The sequence below is a fragment of the Salvelinus fontinalis genome, chromosome 19, assembly GCF_029448725.1.
Source record: "Salvelinus fontinalis isolate EN_2023a chromosome 19, ASM2944872v1, whole genome shotgun sequence".
NCBI classification, from domain to species: Eukaryota; Metazoa; Chordata; class Actinopteri; order Salmoniformes; family Salmonidae; genus Salvelinus; species Salvelinus fontinalis.
The window spans coordinates 54,518,426-54,543,324 of NC_074683.1; the positions used below are offsets into that span (position 1 = coordinate 54,518,426).

General features: G+C 45.3%; 1 protein-coding gene across 1 annotated transcript in view; it reads right to left on the reverse strand.

Moving 5' to 3' along the window:
* Positions 1-2,732: 2,732 nt before the first annotated feature.
* Positions 2,733-24,899, reverse strand: part of tmem169b (transmembrane protein 169b) — a 29,312-nt gene continuing 7,145 nt past the window's right edge. Inside the window, exon 3 of the mRNA XM_055871956.1 lies at positions 2,733-4,198. Coding sequence (XP_055727931.1) covers positions 3,552-4,198 — 647 coding nt within the window. The 3' untranslated portion in view covers positions 2,733-3,551. The remainder of the gene's footprint in view (positions 4,199-24,899) is intronic.

Genomic DNA, 24,899 nt, shown 5'->3' on the forward strand with positions numbered 1-24,899 from the left:
GAAATGAGGATGGCCCTCCCCTTCCTCCTCTGAAATGAGGCGGGTCCTCCCCTTCCTCCTCTGAAATGAGGATGGCCCTCCCCTTCCTCCTCTGAAATGAGGCGGGTCCTCCCCTTCCTCCTCTGAAATCAGGATGGTCCTCCCCTTCCTCCTCTGAAATGAGGATGGCCCTCCCCTTCCTCCTCTGAAATGAGGATGGTCCTCCCCTTCCTCCTCTGAAATGAGGATGGTCCTCCCCTTCCTCCTCTGAAATGAGAATGGTCCTCCCCTTCCTCCTCTGAAATGAGGATGGTCCTCCCCTTCCTCCTCTGAAATGAGGCGGGTCCTCCCCTTCCTCCTCTGAAATGAGGATGGTCCTCCCCTTCCTCCTCAGAGGATGTAGATGCATGACCCATTGGGAATTCCATGATCAGAACTCTACTAACACTAAAGCTGCATGAACTGTCAAGTCTGGACACGGCCGGAAGTCTGGGGTGCATTTGAAGATCAGGAAGTGTCCTTAATGTGTGTGGCCATCTTGCCACACGGAGTTTTTCACAAGGGAGCCCTGCATATACGGTACATAACCTGTTTGGGCTCAAGGGGCAGTATTGAGTAGCCAGATAAAAGGTGCCCATTTCAAAAAGGCCTCGTACTCAATTCTTGCTCGTACAATATGCATATTATTATTACTATTGGATAGAAAACGCTCTCCATCTTGCTACACGGAGTTTTTCACAAGGGAGCCCTGCATATACGGTACATAAGACATAACCTAATCCCATATAAAACCAGTCAAATACAGCACAACACAAATATTCAAGAAAAACAGTTACATTCCTCAATAAGAAGGTTAAATTGCCCGAGCGGCACCAGAACATCCACATTGTAAGGTATTTTGTAGTTGGTTCCAGCAAAGAGTTGCTTTAAAAATAAAAGCGGATTTACCTAGTTCGGTGGAGACCTGAAGAACCTCAAGAGTTAACCAAATGGGTTTCCGTGGCCGAGCAGCAGCACACAAGCCTAAAATCACCATTCGCAATGCAAAGCGTCGGTCGGAGTGGCGTAAAGCTCATCGCCATTGGACTCTGGGAGCAGTGGAAATGCTTTATCCTAAGTGATGAATCATGCTACACCATCTGCCAGTCCGACGGACGTTTGGCAGATGCTAGAGAATGCTACCTGCCCCAATGCATAATGCTAAATGTAAAGTTTGGTGGAGGAGGAAAAATGGTCTGGGACTGTTCTTCATAGTTTGGGCTAGGCCCCTTAGTTCCAGTGAAGGGAAATCTTAACGCTACAGCCTACAATGACATTCTAGACGTTTCTGTGCTTCCAACTTTGTAGCAACAGTTTGGGGAAGGCCCTTTCTCGTTTCAGCATGACAATGCCCCCGTGTGCAAAGCGAGGTCCATACAGAAATGGTTTGTCGAGATTGATGTGGAAGAACTTGACTGGTCTGCACAGAGCCCTGACCTCAACCCCATAGAACACCTTTGGGATGAATTGGAACACCGACTGCGAGCCAGGCATAAATCACCCAACATCAGTGCCAGACCTCACTAATGCTCATGGCAGAACGGACGCAAGTCCCTGCAGCAATGTTCCAACATCTAGTGGAAAGCCTTCCCAGAACAGTGGAGGCTGTTATAGCAGTAAAGGAGGAAACACTCCATATTAATACCCATGATTTTGGAATGAGATGTTAAACGAGCAGGAGTCCCTGAGATGTTAAACGAGCAGGAGTCCCTGAGATATTAAACGAGCAGGAGTCCCTGAGATATTAAACGACCAGGAGTCCCTGAGATGTTAAACGAGCAGGAGTCCCTGAGATGTTAAACGAGCAGGAGTCCCTGAGATGTTAAACGAGCAGGAGTCCCTGAGATATTAAACGAGCAGGAGTCCCTGAGATATTAAACGAGCAGGAGTCCCTGAGATATTAAACGAGCAGGAGTCCCTGAGATATTAAACGAGCAGGAGTCCCTGAGATGTTAAACGACCAGGAGTCCCTGAGATGTTAAACGAGCAGGAGTCCCTGAGATGTTAAACGAGCAGGAGTCCCTGAGATGTTAAACGAGCAGGAGTCCCTGAGATATTAAACGAGCAGGAGTCCCTGAGATGTTAAACGAGCAGGAGTCCCTGAGATGTTAAACGAGCAGGAGTCCCTGAGATATTAAACGAGCAGGAGTCCCTGAGATATTAAACGAGCAGGAGTCCCTGAGATATTAAACGAGCAGGAGTCCCTGAGATATTAAACGAGCAGGAGTCCCTGAGATATTAAACGAGCAGGAGTCCCTGAGATATTAAACGACCAGGAGTCCCTGAGATGTTAAACGAGCAGGAGTCCCTGAGATGTTAAACGACCAGGAGTCCCTGAGATGTTAAACGAGCAGGAGTCCCTGAGATATTAAACGAGCAGGAGTCCCTGAGATGATAAACGAGCAGGAGTCCCTGAGATATTAAACGACCAGGAGTCCCTGAGATGTTAAACGAGCAGGAGTCCATGAGATATTAAACGAGCAGGAGTCCCTGAGATGTTAAACGAGCAGGAGTCCCTGAGATGTTAAACGAGCAGGAGTCCATGAGATATTAAACGAGCAGGAGTCCCTGAGATATTAAACGACCAGGAGTCCCTGAGATGTTAAACGAGCAGGAGTCCATGAGATATTAAACGAGCAGGAGTCCACATACTTTTGGTCATGTAGTGTACCTAATAATCTATAAAGATAGAACGTTAAAACGTGACCCCACTGTTGAACCGTGAAAAGTATTCAGGTTTTATTTCCATCCATTTTATCTCATGGTGAGCAACAAACATGATGTGAAGAGTGAGTGAACAACACACACAGATTTACCTTAATATAGAGAACAGAGGTACTGACCAAAATCCTTTTAGATCCTTCAAATCGTAGTTCTACATTCCTGTCTGCTGAATGAATGTCCCAGAGTTCCTTCCACCCTGCCACCATTTAAAATGTAATCTCTTCCACCCGAAAGAGAGAAAGGTAAAGTATGACTTCATGCAGGTACAGTACATTAGATATAAAGGTAACTTCCTTCCTGTCCTATCGAGGATTTCAGTGCAACAGTTTTTCAACAGAAATCTATCAATATGTTTGATAGATAGGTCTTGTGTCGTATACAGTAAACGATGGGCAGTATTTTAGCAACCCTCATGTTACAGTACATTTCATTTAAACATATTTTAATAGCCCCGTCCTATGATACAAAACATCCATTTTACAACACTTACAACTAAACTAGCTAGCGGTTGAAATATTGAAATAAATAACAACATTTAGAACATAACAACATTGTGATTGGAACAGTAAACACAGAGATCACTACGACAACAACTAGTAAGAAGTTAAAACAAGAATCAGCTTTTTGAAGGTATCAGAAAATGTGAAAGTATGACGACAACACCAGTTTGTGTGTTTGTGTCCATGACGCCAGTCCAGGGTTATATTCATTAGTGGGTACACCCTTGCAAAAAGTGTTTCTTAACGGACAAGTTCAGGAAGTCCTAACCTGTTTCGACCCGTTTGCTTCCTAGCGAATACAACCCAGTCTCACACAGAGGACGTCTGAGCATCCTCGCCGGGGGCCTTGTTATTCCCTTGCATGCTCCCTGAGAAGTTGTCAGAGTCCAACAGCTCCACGATACTATACGGAGAACAGTCCTCCAGCCCCAGCTTCCCACAGGCCCAGCCACAGAACCCCTTCTCCAGGTCGCGGACAGACAGCCACCACTCACTAAAGGCCCAGGAGACCTGCGCCAGGGTGGAGTACAGAGCCAGGGACAGAGCCATGGGCATGATCAGCATGGGGTAGAAGATGATGAGGCAGGGGCAGATGGTGATCTTATGCCAGAACGTTCTCTCCTCGTTGTAGACCAGGAACACGTTGTACCAGGTGAGCGTTCCATAGTAAAACGACGTGATGAAGGCGATAAGGAATACTAAAGGAGCACACAATAGGCTCCAGAGGATCACATGGGGGCCCTGAAAGAACCCCAAGCCACAGGAACACTTGGAGCCCTGGCCCCTCTCACACTCAGCGTCCAGACGTTCCTTAGAGAGGGCCATGTCCCGGAGTTCTCTCTCTGTTAGAGTAACGTGGATGTCCACCACCTGACCCTTCTTCTTCCCCCTGGTGATGGTGCCGGTCAAGGTCACATAACGGCTGTCTGGGGGCATGCTCCTGTCGCTCCAGCCTCCTGGAGACACACAACAACATTATGACACTAGTAAGCTCCAGCCTCCTGGAGACACACAACAACATTATGACACTAGTAAGCTCCAGCCTCCTGGAGACACACAACAACATTATGACACTAGTAAGCTCCAGCCTCCTGGAGACACACAACAACATTATGACACTAGTAAGCTCCAGCCTCCTGGAGATACACAACAACATTATGACACTAGTAAGCTCCAGCCTCCTGGAGACACAACAACAACAACATTATGACACTAGTAAGCTCCAGCCTCCTGGAGACACACAACAACAACATTATGACACTAGTAAGCTCCAGCCTCCTGGAGACACACAACAACATTATGACACTAGTAAGCTCCAGCCTCCTGGAGATACACAACAACATTATGACACTAGTAAGCTCCAGCCTCCTGGAGATACACAACAACATTATGACACTAGTAAGCTCCAGCCTCCTGGAGATACACAACAACAACAACATTATGACACTAGTAAGCTCCAGCCTCCTGGAGACACACAACAACAACATTATGACACTAGTAAGTTCCAGCCTCCTGGAGACACACAACAACAACAACATTATGACACTAGTAAGCTCCAGCCTCCTGGAGACACACAACAACATTATGACACTAGTAAGCTCCAGCCTCCTGGAGACACACAACAACAACAACATTATGACACTAGTAAGCTCCAGCCTCCTGGAGATACACAACAACATTATGACACTAGTAAGCTCCAGCCTCCTGGAGATACACAACAACATTATGACACTAGTAAGCTCCAGCCTCCTGGAGACACACAATAACATTATGACACTAGTAAGCTCCAGCCTCCTGGAGATAAACAACAACAACAACATTATGACACTAGTAAGCTCCAGCCTCCTGGAGACACACAACAACATTATGACACTAGTAAGCTCCAGCCTCCTGGAGACACACAACAACAACATTATGACACTAGTAAGCTCCAGCCTCCTGGAGACACACAACAACATTATGACACTAGTAAGCTCCAGCCTCCTGGAGACACAACAACAACATTATGACACTAGTAAGCTCCAGCCTCCTGGAGACACAACAACAACAACATTATGACACTAGTAAGCTCCAGCCTCCTGGAGATACACAACAACATTATGACACTAGTAAGCTCCAGCCTCCTGGAGATACACAACAACATTATGACACTAGTAAGCTCCAGCCTCCTGGAGATACACAACAACATTATGACACTAGTAAGCTCCAGCCTCCTGGAGACACAACAACAACAACATTATGACACTAGTAAGCTCCAGCCTCCTGGAGATACACAACAACATTATGACACTAGTAAGCTCCAGCCTCCTGGAGACACACAACAACATTATGACACTAGTAAGCTCCAGCCTCCTGGATATACACAACAACAACAACATTATGACACTAGTAAGCTCCAGCCTCCTGGATATACACAACAACATTATGACACTAGTAAGCTCCAGCCTCCTGGAGACACACAACAACAACATTATGACACTAGTAAGCTCCAGCCTCCTGGAGATACACAACAACAACAACATTATGACACTAGTAAGCTCCAGCCTCCTGGATATACACAACAACATTATGACACTAGTAAGCTCCAGCCTCCTGGATATACACAACAACATTATGACACTAGTAAGCTCCAGCCTCCTGGAGACACACAACAACATTATGACACTAGTAAGCTCCAGCCTCCTGGAGATACACAACAACATTATGACACTAGTAAGCTCCAGCCTCCTGGAGATACACAACAACATTATGACACTAGTAAGCTCCAGCCTCCTGGAGATACACAACAACATTATGACACTAGTAAGCTCCAGCCTCCTGGAGATACACAACAACAACAACCTTATGACACTAGTAAGCTCCAGCCTCCTGGAGACACACAACAACATTATGACACTAGTAAGCTCCAGCCTCCTGGAGATACACAACAACATTATGACACTAGTAAGCTCCAGCCTCCTGGAGATACACAACAACATTATGACACTAGTAAGCTCCAGCCTCCTGGAGATACACAACAACATTATGACACTAGTAAGCTCCAGCCTCCTGGAGATACACAACAACATTATGACACTAGTAAGCTCCAGCCTCCTGGAGACACACAACAACAACAACATTATGACACTAGTAAGCTCCAGCCTCCTGGAGATACACAACAACATTATGACACTAGTAAGCTCCAGCCTCCTGGAGATACACAACAACATTATGACACTAGTAAGCTCCAGCCTCCTGGAGACACACAACAACAACATTATGACACTAGTAAGCTCCAGCCTCCTGGAGACACACAATAACATTATGACACTAGTAAGCTCCAGCCTCCTGGAGATACACAACAACATTATGACACTAGTAAGCTCCAGCCTCCTGGAGATACACAACAACAACAACATTATGACACTAGTAAGCTCCAGCCTCCTGGAGATACACAACAACATTATGACACTAGTAAGCTCCAGCCTCCTGGAGACACACAACAACATTATGACACTAGTAAGTTCCAGCCTCCTGGAGACACACAACAACAACATTATGACACTAGTAAGCTCCAGCCTCCTGGAGACACACAACAACATTATGACACTAGTAAGTTCCAGCCTCCTGGAGACACACAACAACAACATTATGACACTAGTAAGCTCCAGCCTCCTGGAGATACACAACAACAACAACATTATGACACTAGTAAGCTCCAGCCTCCTGGAGATACACAACAACATTATGACACTAGTAAGCTCCAGCCTCCTGGAGATACACAACAACATTATGACACTAGTAAGCTCCAGCCTCCTGGAGACACACAACAACAACAACATTATGACACTAGTAAGCTCCAGCCTCCTGGAGATACACAACAACATTATGACACTAGTAAGCTCCAGCCTCCTGGAGATACACAACAACATTATGACACTAGTAAGCTCCAGCCTCCTGGAGATACACAACAACATTATGACACTAGTAAGCTCCAGCCTCCTGGAGATACACAACAACATTATGACACTAGTAAGCTCCAGCCTCCTGGAGATACACAACAACATTATGACACTAGTAAGCTCCAGCCTCCTGGAGATACACAACAACATTATGACACTAGTAAGCTCCAGCCTCCTGGAGATACACAACAACATTATGACACTAGTAAGCTCCAGCCTCCTGGAGATACACAACAACATTATGACACTAGTAAGTTCCAGCCTCCTGGAGACACACAACAACATTATGACACTAGTAAGCTCCAGCCTCCTGGAGACAGACAACAACATTATGACACTAGTAAGCTCCAGCCTCCTGGAGATACACAACAACATTATGACACTAGTAAGCTCCAGCCTCCTGGAGACACACAACAACATTATGACACTAGTAAGCTCCAGCCTCCTGGAGATACACAACAACAACAACATTATGACACTAGTAAGCTCCAGCCTCCTGGAGACACACAACAACATTATGACACTAGTAAGCTCCAGCCTCCTGGAGACACACAACAACATTATGACACTAGTAAGCTCCAGCCTCCTGGAGATACACAACAACATTATGACACTAGTAAGCTCCAGCCTCCTGGAGACACAACAACAACAACATTATGACACTAGTAAGCTCCAGCCTCCTGGAGACACACAACAACAACATTATGACACTAGTAAGCTCCAGCCTCCTGGAGACACACAACAACATTATGACACTAGTAAGCTCCAGCCTCCTGGAGATACACAACAACATTATGACACTAGTAAGCTCCAGCCTCCTGGAGATACACAACAACATTATGACACTAGTAAGCTCCAGCCTCCTGGAGATACACAACAACAACAACATTATGACACTAGTAAGCTCCAGCCTCCTGGAGACACACAACAACAACATTATGACACTAGTAAGCTCCAGCCTCCTGGAGACACACAACAACAACATTATGACACTAGTAAGTTCCAGCCTCCTGGAGACACACAACAACAACAACATTATGACACTAGTAAGCTCCAGCCTCCTGGAGACACACAACAACATTATGACACTAGTAAGCTCCAGCCTCCTGGAGACACACAACAACATTATGACACTAGTAAGCTCCAGCCTCCTGGAGACACACAACAACAACAACATTATGACACTAGTAAGCTCCAGCCTCCTGGAGATACACAACAACATTATGACACTAGTAAGCTCCAGCCTCCTGGAGATACACAACAACATTATGACACTAGTAAGCTCCAGCCTCCTGGAGACACACAATAACATTATGACACTAGTAAGCTCCAGCCTCCTGGAGATAAACAACAACAACAACATTATGACACTAGTAAGCTCCAGCCTCCTGGAGACACACAACAACATTATGACACTAGTAAGCTCCAGCCTCCTGGAGACACACAACAACAACATTATGACACTAGTAAGCTCCAGCCTCCTGGAGACACACAACAACATTATGACACTAGTAAGCTCCAGCCTCCTGGAGACACAACAACAACATTATGACACTAGTAAGCTCCAGCCTCCTGGAGACACAACAACAACAACATTATGACACTAGTAAGCTCCAGCCTCCTGGAGATACACAACAACATTATGACACTAGTAAGCTCCAGCCTCCTGGAGATACACAACAACATTATGACACTAGTAAGCTCCAGCCTCCTGGAGACACAACAACAACAACATTATGACACTAGTAAGCTCCAGCCTCCTGGAGATACACAACAACATTATGACACTAGTAAGCTCCAGCCTCCTGGAGACACACAACAACATTATGACACTAGTAAGCTCCAGCCTCCTGGAGATACACAACAACAACAACATTATGACACTAGTAAGCTCCAGCCTCCTGGATATACACAACAACATTATGACACTAGTAAGCTCCAGCCTCCTGGAGACACACAACAACAACATTATGACACTAGTAAGCTCCAGCCTCCTGGAGATACACAACAACAACAACATTATGACACTAGTAAGCTCCAGCCTCCTGGATATACACAACAACATTATGACACTAGTAAGCTCCAGCCTCCTGGATATACACAACAACATTATGACACTAGTAAGCTCCAGCCTCCTGGAGACACACAACAACATTATGACACTAGTAAGCTCCAGCCTCCTGGAGATACACAACAACATTATGACACTAGTAAGCTCCAGCCTCCTGGAGATACACAACAACATTATGACACTAGTAAGCTCCAGCCTCCTGGAGATACACAACAACATTATGACACTAGTAAGCTCCAGCCTCCTGGAGATACACAACAACAACAACCTTATGACACTAGTAAGCTCCAGCCTCCTGGAGACACACAACAACATTATGACACTAGTAAGCTCCAGCCTCCTGGAGATACACAACAACATTATGACACTAGTAAGCTCCAGCCTCCTGGAGATACACAACAACATTATGACACTAGTAAGCTCCAGCCTCCTGGAGATACACAACAACATTATGACACTAGTAAGCTCCAGCCTCCTGGAGATACACAACAACATTATGACACTAGTAAGCTCCAGCCTCCTGGAGACACACAACAACAACAACATTATGACACTAGTAAGCTCCAGCCTCCTGGAGATACACAACAACATTATGACACTAGTAAGCTCCAGCCTCCTGGAGATACACAACAACATTATGACACTAGTAAGCTCCAGCCTCCTGGAGACACACAACAACAACATTATGACACTAGTAAGCTCCAGCCTCCTGGAGACACACAATAACATTATGACACTAGTAAGCTCCAGCCTCCTGGAGATACACAACAACATTATGACACTAGTAAGCTCCAGCCTCCTGGAGATACACAACAACAACAACATTATGACACTAGTAAGCTCCAGCCTCCTGGAGATACACAACAACATTATGACACTAGTAAGCTCCAGCCTCCTGGAGACACACAACAACATTATGACACTAGTAAGTTCCAGCCTCCTGGAGACACACAACAACAACATTATGACACTAGTAAGCTCCAGCCTCCTGGAGACACACAACAACATTATGACACTAGTAAGTTCCAGCCTCCTGGAGACACACAACAACAACATTATGACACTAGTAAGCTCCAGCCTCCTGGAGATACACAACAACAACAACATTATGACACTAGTAAGCTCCAGCCTCCTGGAGATACACAACAACATTATGACACTAGTAAGCTCCAGCCTCCTGGAGATACACAACAACATTATGACACTAGTAAGCTCCAGCCTCCTGGAGATACACAACAACATTATGACACTAGTAAGCTCCAGCCTCCTGGAGATACACAACAACATTATGACACTAGTAAGCTCCAGCCTCCTGGAGATACACAACAACAACAACCTTATGACACTAGTAAGCTCCAGCCTCCTGGAGACACACAACAACATTATGACACTAGTAAGCTCCAGCCTCCTGGAGATACACAACAACATTATGACACTAGTAAGCTCCAGCCTCCTGGAGATACACAACAACATTATGACACTAGTAAGCTCCAGCCTCCTGGAGATACACAACAACATTATGACACTAGTAAGCTCCAGCCTCCTGGAGATACACAACAACATTATGACACTAGTAAGCTCCAGCCTCCTGGAGACACACAACAACAACAACATTATGACACTAGTAAGCTCCAGCCTCCTGGAGATACACAACAACATTATGACACTAGTAAGCTCCAGCCTCCTGGAGATACACAACAACATTATGACACTAGTAAGCTCCAGCCTCCTGGAGACACACAACAACAACATTATGACACTAGTAAGCTCCAGCCTCCTGGAGACACACAATAACATTATGACACTAGTAAGCTCCAGCCTCCTGGAGATACACAACAACATTATGACACTAGTAAGCTCCAGCCTCCTGGAGATACACAACAACAACAACATTATGACACTAGTAAGCTCCAGCCTCCTGGAGATACACAACAACATTATGACACTAGTAAGCTCCAGCCTCCTGGAGACACACAACAACATTATGACACTAGTAAGTTCCAGCCTCCTGGAGACACACAACAACAACATTATGACACTAGTAAGCTCCAGCCTCCTGGAGACACACAACAACATTATGACACTAGTAAGTTCCAGCCTCCTGGAGACACACAACAACAACATTATGACACTAGTAAGCTCCAGCCTCCTGGAGATACACAACAACAACAACATTATGACACTAGTAAGCTCCAGCCTCCTGGAGATACACAACAACATTATGACACTAGTAAGCTCCAGCCTCCTGGAGATACACAACAACATTATGACACTAGTAAGCTCCAGCCTCCTGGAGACACACAACAACAACAACATTATGACACTAGTAAGCTCCAGCCTCCTGGAGATACACAACAACATTATGACACTAGTAAGCTCCAGCCTCCTGGAGATACACAACAACATTATGACACTAGTAAGCTCCAGCCTCCTGGAGATACACAACAACATTATGACACTAGTAAGCTCCAGCCTCCTGGAGATACACAACAACATTATGACACTAGTAAGCTCCAGCCTCCTGGAGATACACAACAACATTATGACACTAGTAAGCTCCAGCCTCCTGGAGATACACAACAACATTATGACACTAGTAAGCTCCAGCCTCCTGGAGATACACAACAACATTATGACACTAGTAAGCTCCAGCCTCCTGGAGATACACAACAACATTATGACACTAGTAAGTTCCAGCCTCCTGGAGACACACAACAACATTATGACACTAGTAAGCTCCAGCCTCCTGGAGACACACAACAACATTATGACACTAGTAAGCTCCAGCCTCCTGGAGATACACAACAACATTATGACACTAGTAAGCTCCAGCCTCCTGGAGACACACAACAACATTATGACACTAGTAAGCTCCAGCCTCCTGGAGATACACAACAACAACAACATTATGACACTAGTAAGCTCCAGCCTCCTGGAGACACACAACAACATTATGACACTAGTAAGCTCCAGCCTCCTGGAGACACACAACAACATTATGACACTAGTAAGCTCCAGCCTCCTGGAGATACACAACAACATTATGACACTAGTAAGCTCCAGCCTCCTGGAGACACAACAACAACAACATTATGACACTAGTAAGCTCCAGCCTCCTGGAGACACACAACAACAACATTATGACACTAGTAAGCTCCAGCCTCCTGGAGACACACAACAACATTATGACACTAGTAAGCTCCAGCCTCCTGGAGATACACAACAACATTATGACACTAGTAAGCTCCAGCCTCCTGGAGATACACAACAACATTATGACACTAGTAAGCTCCAGCCTCCTGGAGATACACAACAACAACAACATTATGACACTAGTAAGCTCCAGCCTCCTGGAGACACACAACAACAACATTATGACACTAGTAAGTTCCAGCCTCCTGGAGACACACAACAACAACAACATTATGACACTAGTAAGCTCCAGCCTCCTGGAGACACACAACAACATTATGACACTAGTAAGCTCCAGCCTCCTGGAGACACACAACAACATTATGACACTAGTAAGCTCCAGCCTCCTGGAGACACACAACAACAACAACATTATGACACTAGTAAGCTCCAGCCTCCTGGAGATACACAACAACATTATGACACTAGTAAGCTCCAGCCTCCTGGAGATACACAACAACATTATGACACTAGTAAGCTCCAGCCTCCTGGAGACACACAATAACATTATGACACTAGTAAGCTCCAGCCTCCTGGAGATAAACAACAACAACAACATTATGACACTAGTAAGCTCCAGCCTCCTGGAGACACACAACAACATTATGACACTAGTAAGCTCCAGCCTCCTGGAGACACACAACAACAACATTATGACACTAGTAAGCTCCAGCCTCCTGGAGACACACAACAACATTATGACACTAGTAAGCTCCAGCCTCCTGGAGACACAACAACAACATTATGACACTAGTAAGCTCCAGCCTCCTGGAGACACAACAACAACAACATTATGACACTAGTAAGCTCCAGCCTCCTGGAGATACACAACAACATTATGACACTAGTAAGCTCCAGCCTCCTGGAGATACACAACAACATTATGACACTAGTAAGCTCCAGCCTCCTGGAGACACAACAACAACAACATTATGACACTAGTAAGCTCCAGCCTCCTGGAGATACACAACAACATTATGACACTAGTAAGCTCCAGCCTCCTGGAGACACACAACAACATTATGACACTAGTAAGCTCCAGCCTCCTGGAGATACACAACAACAACAACATTATGACACTAGTAAGCTCCAGCCTCCTGGATATACACAACAACATTATGACACTAGTAAGCTCCAGCCTCCTGGAGACACACAACAACAACATTATGACACTAGTAAGCTCCAGCCTCCTGGAGATACACAACAACAACAACATTATGACACTAGTAAGCTCCAGCCTCCTGGAGATACACAACAACATTATGACACTAGTAAGCTCCAGCCTCCTGGATATACACAACAACATTATGACACTAGTAAGCTCCAGCCTCCTGGAGACACACAACAACATTATGACACTAGTAAGCTCCAGCCTCCTGGAGATACACAACAACATTATGACACTAGTAAGCTCCAGCCTCCTGGAGATACACAACAACATTATGACACTAGTAAGCTCCAGCCTCCTGGAGATACACAACAACATTATGACACTAGTAAGCTCCAGCCTCCTGGAGATACACAACAACAACAACCTTATGACACTAGTAAGCTCCAGCCTCCTGGAGACACACAACAACATTATGACACTAGTAAGCTCCAGCCTCCTGGAGATACACAACAACATTATGACACTAGTAAGCTCCAGCCTCCTGGAGATACACAACAACATTATGACACTAGTAAGCTCCAGCCTCCTGGAGATACACAACAACATTATGACACTAGTAAGCTCCAGCCTCCTGGAGATACACAACAACATTATGACACTAGTAAGCTCCAGCCTCCTGGAGACACACAACAACAACAACATTATGACACTAGTAAGCTCCAGCCTCCTGGAGATACACAACAACATTATGACACTAGTAAGCTCCAGCCTCCTGGAGATACACAACAACATTATGACACTAGTAAGCTCCAGCCTCCTGGAGACACACAACAACAACATTATGACACTAGTAAGCTCCAGCCTCCTGGAGACACACAATAACATTATGACACTAGTAAGCTCCAGCCTCCTGGAGATACACAACAACATTATGACACTAGTAAGCTCCAGCCTCCTGGAGATACACAACAACAACAACATTATGACACTAGTAAGCTCCAGCCTCCTGGAGATACACAACAACATTATGACACTAGTAAGCTCCAGCCTCCTGGAGACACACAACAACATTATGACACTAGTAAGTTCCAGCCTCCTGGAGACACACAACAACAACATTATGACACTAGTAAGCTCCAGCCTCCTGGAGACACACAACAACATTATGACACTAGTAAGTTCCAGCCTCCTGGAGACACACAACAACAACATTATGACACTAGTAAGCTCCAGCCTCCTGGAGATACACAACAACAACAACATTATGACACTAGTAAGCTCCAGCCTCCTGGAGATACACAACAACATTATGACACTAGTAAGCTCCAGCCTCCTGGAGATACACAACAACATTATGACACTAGTAAGCTCCAGCCTCCTGGAGACACACAACAACAACAACATTATGACACTAGTAAGCTCCAGCCTCCTGGAGATACACAACAACATTATGACACTAGTAAGCTCCAGCCTCCTGGAGATACACAACAACATTATGACACTAGTAAGCTCCAGCCTCCTGGAGATACACAACAACATTATGACACTAGTAAGCTCCAGCCTCCTGGAGATACACAACAACATTATGACACTAGTAAGCTCCAGCCTCCTGGAGATACACAACAACATTATGACACTAGTAAGCTCCAGCCTCCTGGAGATACACAACAACATTATGACACTAGTAAGCTCCAGCCTCCTGGAGATACACAACAACAACAACATTATGACACTAGTAAGCTCCAGCCTCCTGGATATACACGACAACATTATGACACTAGTAAGCTCCAGCCTCCTGGATATACACAACAACATTATGACACTAGTAAGCTCCAGCCTCCTGGAGACACACAACAACAACATTATGACACTAGTAAGCTCCAGCCTCCTGGAGATACACAACAACAACAACATTATGACACTAGTAAGCTCCAGCCTCCTGGATATACACAACAACATTATGACACTAGTAAGCTCCAGCCTCCTGGATATACACAACAACATTATGACACTAGTAAGCTCCAGCCTCCTAGAGACACACAACAACAACATTATGACACTAGTAAGCTCCAGCCTCCTGGAGATACACAACAACAACAACATTATGACACTAGTAAGCTCCAGCCTCCTGGAGACACACAACAATATTATGACACTAGTAAGCTCCAGCCTCCTGGAGATACACAACAACATTATGACACTAGTAAGCTCCAGCCTCCTGGAGACACACAACAACAGTGTGACACTAGTAAGCTCCAGCCTCCTGGAGAGACACAACAACAACAACATTATGACACTAGTAAGCTCCAGCCTCCTGGAGACACACAACAACAACAACATTATGACACTAGTAAGCTCCAGCCTCCTGGAGACACACAACAACATTATGACACTAGTAAGCTCCAGCCTCCTGGAGATACACAACAACATTATGACACTAGTAAGCTCCAGCCTCCTGGAGACACACAACAACATTATGACACTAGTAAGCTCCAGCCTCCTGGAGACACACAACAACATTATGACACTAGTAAGCTCCAGCCTCCTGGAGACACACAACAACAACATTATGACACTAGTAAGCTCCAGCCTCCTGGAGATACACAACAACAACAACATTATGACACTAGTAAGCTCCAGCCTCCTGGAGACACACAACAACATTATGACACTAGTAAGCTCCAGCCTCCTGGAGACACACAACAACATTATGACACTAGTAAGCTCCAGCCTCCTGGAGACACACAACAACAACAACATTATGACACTAGTAAGCTCCAGCCTCCTGGAGATACACAACAACATTATGACACTAGTAAGCTCCAGCCTCCTGGATATACACAACAACAACAACATTATGACACTAGTAAGCTCCAGCCTCCTGGAGATACACAACAACATTATGACACTAGTAAGCTCCAGCCTCCTGGAGACACACAACAACATTATGACACTAGTAAGCTCCAGCCTCCTGGAGATACACAACAACATTATGACACTAGTAAGCTCCAGCCTCCTGGAGACACACAACAACATTATGACACTAGTAAGCTCCAGCCTCCTGGAGATACACAACAACAACAACATTATGACACTAGTAAGCTCCAGCCTCCTGGAGACACACAACAACATTATGACACTAGTAAGCTCCAGCCTCCTGGAGATACACAACAACATTATGACACTAGTAAGCTCCAGCCTCCTGGAGACACACAACAACATTATGACACTAGTAAGCTCCAGCCTCCTGGAGATACACAACAACATTATGACACTAGTAAGCTCCAGCCTCCTGGAGATACACAACAACATTATGACACTAGTAAGCTCCAGCCTCCTGGAAACACACAACAACAACCACAGTGTGACACTAGTAAGCTCCAGCCTCCTGGAGATACACAACAACATTATGACACTAGTAAGCTCCAGCCTCCTGGAGATACACAACAACAACAACATTATGACACTAGTAAGCTCCAGCCTCCTGGAGACACACAACAACATTATGACACTAGTAAGCTCCAGCCTCCTGGAGATACACAACAACATTATGACACTAGTAAGCTCCAGCCTCCTGGAGACACACAACAACATTATGACACTAGTAAGCTCCAGCCTCCTGGAGACACACAACAACATTATGACACTAGTAAGCTCCAGCCTCCTGGAGACACACAACAACATTATGACACTAGTAAGCTCCAGCCTCCTGGAGACACACAACAACATTATGACACTAGTAAGCTCCAGCCTCCTGGAGACACACAACAACAACATTATGACACTAGTAAGCTCCAGCATCCTGGAGACACACAACAACATTATGACACTAGTAAGCTCCAGCCTCCTGGAGACACACAACAACATTATGACACTAGTAAGCTCCAGCCTCCTGGAGATACACAACAACAACAACATTATGACACTAGTAAGCTCCAGCCTCCTGGAGATACACAACAACATTATGACACTAGTAAGCTCCAGCCTCCTGGAGACACACAACAACATTATGACACTAGTAAGCTCCAGCCTCCTGGAGACACACAACAACATTATGACACTAGTAAGCTCTAGCCTCCTGGAGATACACAACAACATTATGACACTAGTAAGCTCCAGCCTCCTGGAGACACACAACAACATTATGACACTAGTAAGCTCCAGCCTCCTGGAGATACACAACAACATTATGACACTAGTAAGCTCCAGCCTCCTGGAGATACACAACAACAACAACATTATGACACTAGTAAGCTCCAGCCTCCTGGAGACACACAACAACATTATGTCACTAGTAAGCTCCAGCCTCCTGGAGATACACAACAACATTATGACACTAGTAAGCTCCAGCCTCCTGGAGACACACAACAACAACATTATGACACTAGTAAGCTCCAGCCTCCTGGAGACACACAACAACATTATGACACTAGTAAGCTCCAGCCTCCTGGAGACACACAACAACATTATGACACTAGTAAGCTCCAGCCTCCTGGAGATACACAACAACAACAACATTATGACACTAGTAAGCTCCAGCCTCCTGGAGATACACAACAACATTATGACACTAGTAAGCTCCAGCCTCCTGGAGACACACAACAACATTATGACACTAGTAAGCTCCAGCCTCCTGGAGACACACAACAACATTATGACACTAGTAAGCTCTAGCCTCCTGGAGATACACAACAACATTATGACACTAGTAAGCTCCAGCCTCCTGGAGACACACAACAACATTATGACACTAGTAAGCTCCAGCCTCCTGGAGATACACAACAACATTATGACACTAGTAAGCTCCAGCCTCCTGGAGATACACAACAACAACAACATTATGACACTAGTAAGCTCCAGCCTCCTGGAGATACACAACAACATTATGACACTAGTAAGCTCCAGCCTCCTGGAGACACACAACAACATTATGACACTAGTAAGCTCCAGCCTCCTGGAGATACACAACAACAACAACATTATGACACTAGTAAGCTCCAGCCTCCTGGAGATACACAACAACATTATGACACTAGTAAGCTCCAGCCTCCTGGAGACACACAACAACATTATGACACTAGTAAGTTCCAGCCTCCTGGAGATACACAACAACATTATGACACTAGTAAGCTCCAGCCTCCTGGAGATACACAACAACATTATGACACTAGTAAGCTCCAGCCTCCTGGAGATACACAACAACAACAACATTATGACACTAGTAAGCTCCAGCCTCCTGGAGATACACAACAACATTATGACACTAGTAAGCTCCAGCCTCCTGGAGACACACAACAACAACAACATTATGACACTAGTAAGCTCCAGCCTCCTGGAGACACACAACAACAACAACATTATGACACTAGTAAGCTCCAGCCTCCTGGAGATACACAACAACATTATGACACTAGTAAGCTCCAGCCTCCTGGAGACACACAACAACATTATGACACTAGTAAGCTCCAGCCTCCTGGAGACACACAACAACATTATGACACTAGTAAGCTCCAGCCTCCTGGAGATACACAACAACATTATGACACTAGTAAGCTCCAGCCTCCTGGAGATACACAACAACATTATGACACTAGTAAGCTCCAGCCTCCTGGAGATACACAACAACATTATGACACTAGTAAGCTCCAGCCTCCTGGAGATACACAACAACATTATGACACTAGTAAGTTCCAGCCTCCTGGAAACACACAACAACATTATGACACTAGTAAGCTCCAGCCTCCTGGAGACACACAACAACATTATGACACTAGTAAGCTCCAGCCTCCTGGAGATACACAACAACATTATGACACTAGTAAGCTCCAGCCTCCTGGAGATACACAACAACATTATGACACTAGTAAGCTCCAGCCTCCTGGAGATACACAACAACATTATGACACTAGTAAGTTCCAGCCTCCTGGAGACACACAACAACATTATGACACTAGTAAGCTCCAGCCTCCTGGAGATACACAACAACAACAACATTATGACACTAGTAAGCTCCAGCCTCCTGGAGACACACAACAACAACATTATGACACTAGTAAGCTCCAGCCTCCTGGAGACACACAACAACATTATGACACTAGTAAGCTCCAGCCTCCTGGAGATACACAACAACAACAACATTATGACACTAGTAAGCTCCAGCCTCCTGGAGATACACAACAACATTATGACACTAGTAAGCTCCAGCCTCCTGGAGACACACATCAACATTATGACACTAGTAAGCTCCAGCCTCCTGGAGACACACAACAACAACAACATTATGACACTAGTAAGCTCCAGCCTCCTGGAGATACACAACAACATTATGACACTAGTAAGCTCCAGCCTCCTGGAGATACACAACAACATTATGACACTAGTAAGCTCCAGCCTCCTGGAGACACACAACAACAACAACATTATGACACTAGTAAGCTCCAGCCTCCTGGAGACACACAACAACATTATGACACTAGTAAGCTCCAGCCTCCTGGAGATACACAACAACATTATGACACTAGTAAGCTCCAGCCTCCTGGAGATACACAACAACATTATGACACTAGTAAGCTCCAGCCTCCTGGAGATACACAACAACATTATGACACTAGTAAGCTCCAGCCTCCTGGAGATACACAACAACATTATGACACTAGTAAGTTCCAGCCTCCTGGAAACACACAACAACATTATGACACTAGTAAGCTCCAGCCTCCTGGAGACACACAACAACATTATGACACTAGTAAGCTCCAGCCTCCTGGAGACACACAACAACATTATGACACTAGTAAGCTCCAGCCTCCTGGAGATACACAACAACATTATGACACTAGTAAGCTCCAGCCTCCTGGAGACACACAACAACATTATGACACTAGTAAGCTCCAGCCTCCTGGAGATACACAACAACAACAACATTATGACACTAGAAAGCTCCAGCCTCCTGGAGATACACAACAACATTATGACACTAGTAAGCTCCAGCCTCCTGGAGACACACAACAACATTATGACACTAGTAAGCTCCAGCCTCCTGGAGATACACACCAACATTATGACACTAGTAAGCTCCAGCCTCCTGGAGACACACAACAACAACAACATTATGACACTAGTAAGCTCCAGCCTCCTGGAGACACACAACAACATTATGACACTAGTAAGCTCCAGCCTCCTGGAGACACACAACAACATTATGACACTAGTAAGCTCCAGCCTCCTGGAGACACACAACAACATTATGACACTAGTAAGCTCCAGCCTCCTGGAGATACACAACAACATTATGACACTAGTAAGCTCCAGCCTCCTGGAGATACACAACAACATTATGACACTAGTAAGCTCCAGCCTCCTGGAGACACACAACAACATTATGACACTAGTAAGCTCCAGCCTCCTGGAGACACACAACAACAACATTATGACACTAGTAAGCTCCAGCCTCCTGGAGACACACAACAACATTATGACACTAGTAAGCTCCAGCCTCCTGGAGATAAACAACAACAACAACATTATGACACTAGTAAGTTCCAGCCTCCTGGAGATACACAACAACATTATGATACTAGTAAGCTCCAGCCTCCTGGAGACACACAACAACATTATGACACTAGTAAGCTCCAGCCTCCTGGAGATACACAACAACAACAACATTATGACACTAGTAAGCTCCAGCCTCCTGGAGACACACAACAACAACAACATTATGACACTAGTAAGCTCCAGCCTCCTGGAGACACACAACAACATTATGACACTAGTAAGCTCCAGCCTCCTGGAGATACACAACAACATTATGACACTAGTAAGCTCCAGCCTCCTGGAAATACACAACAACATTATGACACTAGTAAGCTCCAGCCTCCTGGAGATACACAACAACATTATGACACTAGTAAGCTCCAGCCTCCTGGAGATACACAACAACAACAACATTATGACACTAGTAAGCTCCAGCCTCCTGGAGATACACAACAACATTATGACACTAGTAAGCTCCAGCCTCCTGGAGACACACAACAACATTATGACACTAGTAAGCTCCAGCCTCCTGGAGACACACAACAACAACAACATTATGACACTAGTAAGCTCCAGCCTCCTGGAGATACACAACAACATTATGACACTAGTAAGCTCCAGCCTCCTGGAGACACACAACAACATTATGACACTAGTAAGCTCCAGCCTCCTGGAGATACACAACAACATTATGACACTAGTAAGCTCCAGCCTCCTGGAGACACAACAACATTATGACACTAGTAAGCTCCAGCCTCCTGGAGATACACAACAACATTATGACACTAGTAAGCTCCAGCCTCCTGGAGACACACAACAACAACAACATTATGACACTAGTAAGCTCCAGCCTCCTGGAGATACACAACAACATTATGACACTAGTAAGCTCCAGCCTCCTGGAGACACACAACAACAGTATGACACTAGTAAGCTCCAGCCTCCTGGAGACACACAACAACAACAACATTATGACACTAGTAAGCTCCAGCCTCCTGGAGATACACAACAACAACAACAACATTATGACACTAGTAAGCTCCAGCCTCCTGGAGATACACAACAACATTATGACACTAGTAAGCTCCAGCCTCCTGGAGACACACAACAACATTATGACACTAGTAAGCTCCAGCCTCCTGGAGACACACAACAACATTATGACACTAGTAAGCTCCAGCCTCCTGGAGATACACAACAACATTATGACACTAGTAAGCTCCAGCCTCCTGGAGATACACAACAACATTATGACACTAGTAAGCTCCAGCCTCCTGGAGACACACAACAACATTATGACACTAGTAAGCTCCAGCCTCCTGGAGACACACAACAACATTATGACACTAGTAAGCTCCAGCCTCCTGGAGACACACAACAACAACATTATGACACTAGTAAGCTCCAGCCTCCTGGAGACACACAACAACATTATGACACTAGTAAGCTCCAGCCTCCTGGAGATAAACAACAACAACAACATTATGACACTAGTAAGCTCCAGCCTCCTGGAGATACACAACAACATTATGACACTAGTAAGCTCCAGCCTCCTGGAGACACACAACAACATTATGACACTAGTAAGCTCCAGCCTCCTGGAGATACACAACAACATTATGACACTAGTAAGCTCCAGCCTCCTGGAGATACACAACAACATTATGACACTAGTAAGCTCCAGCCTCCTGGATATACACAACAACAACAACATTATGACACTAGTAAGCTCCAGCCTCCTGGAGACACACAACAACATTATGACACTAGTAAGCTCCAGCCTCCTGGAGACACACAACAACATTATGACACTAGTAAGCTCCAGCCTCCTGGAGACACACAACAACATTATGACACTAGTAAGCTCCAGCCTCCTGGAGACACACAACAACAACAACATTATGACACTAGTAAGCTCCAGCCTCCTGGAGACACACAACAACATTATGACACTAGTAAGCTCCAGCCTCCTGGAGATACACAACAACATTATGACACTAGTAAGCTCCAGCCTCCTGGAGACACACAACAACATTATGACACTAGTAAGCTCCAGCCTCCTGGAGACACACAACAACAACAACATTATGACACTAGTAAGCTCCAGCCTCCTGGAGATACACAACAACATTATGACACTAGTAAGCTCCAGCCTCCTGGAGATACACAACAACATTATGACACTAGTAAGCTCCAGCCTCCTGGAGATACACAACAACATTATGACACTAGTAAGCTCCAGCCTCCTGGAGACACACAACAACATTATGACACTAGTAAGCTCCAGCCTCCTGGAGACACACAACAACATTATGACACTAGTAAGCTCCAGCCTCCTGGAGATACACAACAACATTATGACACTAGTAAGCTCCAGCCTCCTGGAGATACACAACAACAACAACATTATGACACTAGTAAGCTCCAGCCTCCTGGAGATACACAACAACATTATGACACTAGTAAGCTCCAGCCTCCTGGAGACACACAACAACATTATGACACTAGTAAGCTCCAGCCTCCTGGAGATACACAACAACATTATGACACTAGTAAGCTCCAGCCTCCTGGAGACACACAACAACATTATGACACTAGTAAGCTCCAGCCTCCTGGAGATACACAACAACATTATGACACTAGTAAGCTCCAGCCTCCTGGAGACACACAACAACATTATGACACTAGTAAGCTCCAGCCTCCTGGAGACACACAACAACATTATGACACTAGTAAGCTCCAGCCTCCTGGAGATACACAACAACATTATGACACTAGTAAGCTCCAGCCTCCTGGAGACACACAACAACATTATGACACTAGTAAGCTCCAGCCTCCTGGAGACACACAACAACATTATGACACTAGTAAGCTCCAGCCTCCTGGAGATACACAACAACATTATGACACTAGTAAGCTCCAGCCTCCTGGAGATACACAACAACATTATGACACTAGTAAGCTCCAGCCTCCTGGAGATACACAACAACAACAACATTATGACACTAGTAAGCTCCAGCCTCCTGGAGATACACAACAACATTATGACACTAGTAAGTTCCAGCCTCCTGGAGACACACAACAACATTATGACACTAGTAAGCTCCAGCCTCCTGGAGACACACAACAACATTATGACACTAGTAAGCTCCAGCCTCCTGGAGATACACAACAACATTATGACACTAGTAAGCTCCAGCCTCCTGGAGACACACAACAACATTATGACACTAGTAAGCTCCAGCCTCCTGGAGACACACAACAACAACAACATTATGACACTAGTAAGCTCCAGCCTCCTGTAGACACACAACAACATTATGACACTAGTAAGCTCCAGCCTCCTGGAGACACACAACAACATTATGACACTAGTAAGCTCCAGCCTCCTGGAGACACACAACAACATTATGACACTAGTAAGCTCCAGCCTCCTGGAGATACACAACAACATTATGACACTAGTAAGCTCCAGCCTCCTGGAGACACACAACAACATTATGACACTAGTAAGCTCCAGCCTCCTGGAGACACACAACAACATTATGACACTAGTAAGTTCCAGCCTCCTGGAGATACACAACAACATTATGACACTAGTAAGCTCCAGCCTCCTGGAGATACACAACAACATTATGACACTAGTAAGCTCCAGCCTCCTGGAGACACACAACAACATTATGACACTAGTAAGCTCCAGCCTCCTGGAGATACACAACAACATTATGACACTAGTAAGCTCCAGCCTCCTGGAGACACACAACAACATTATGACACTAGTAAGCTCCAGCCTCCTGGAGACACACAACAAC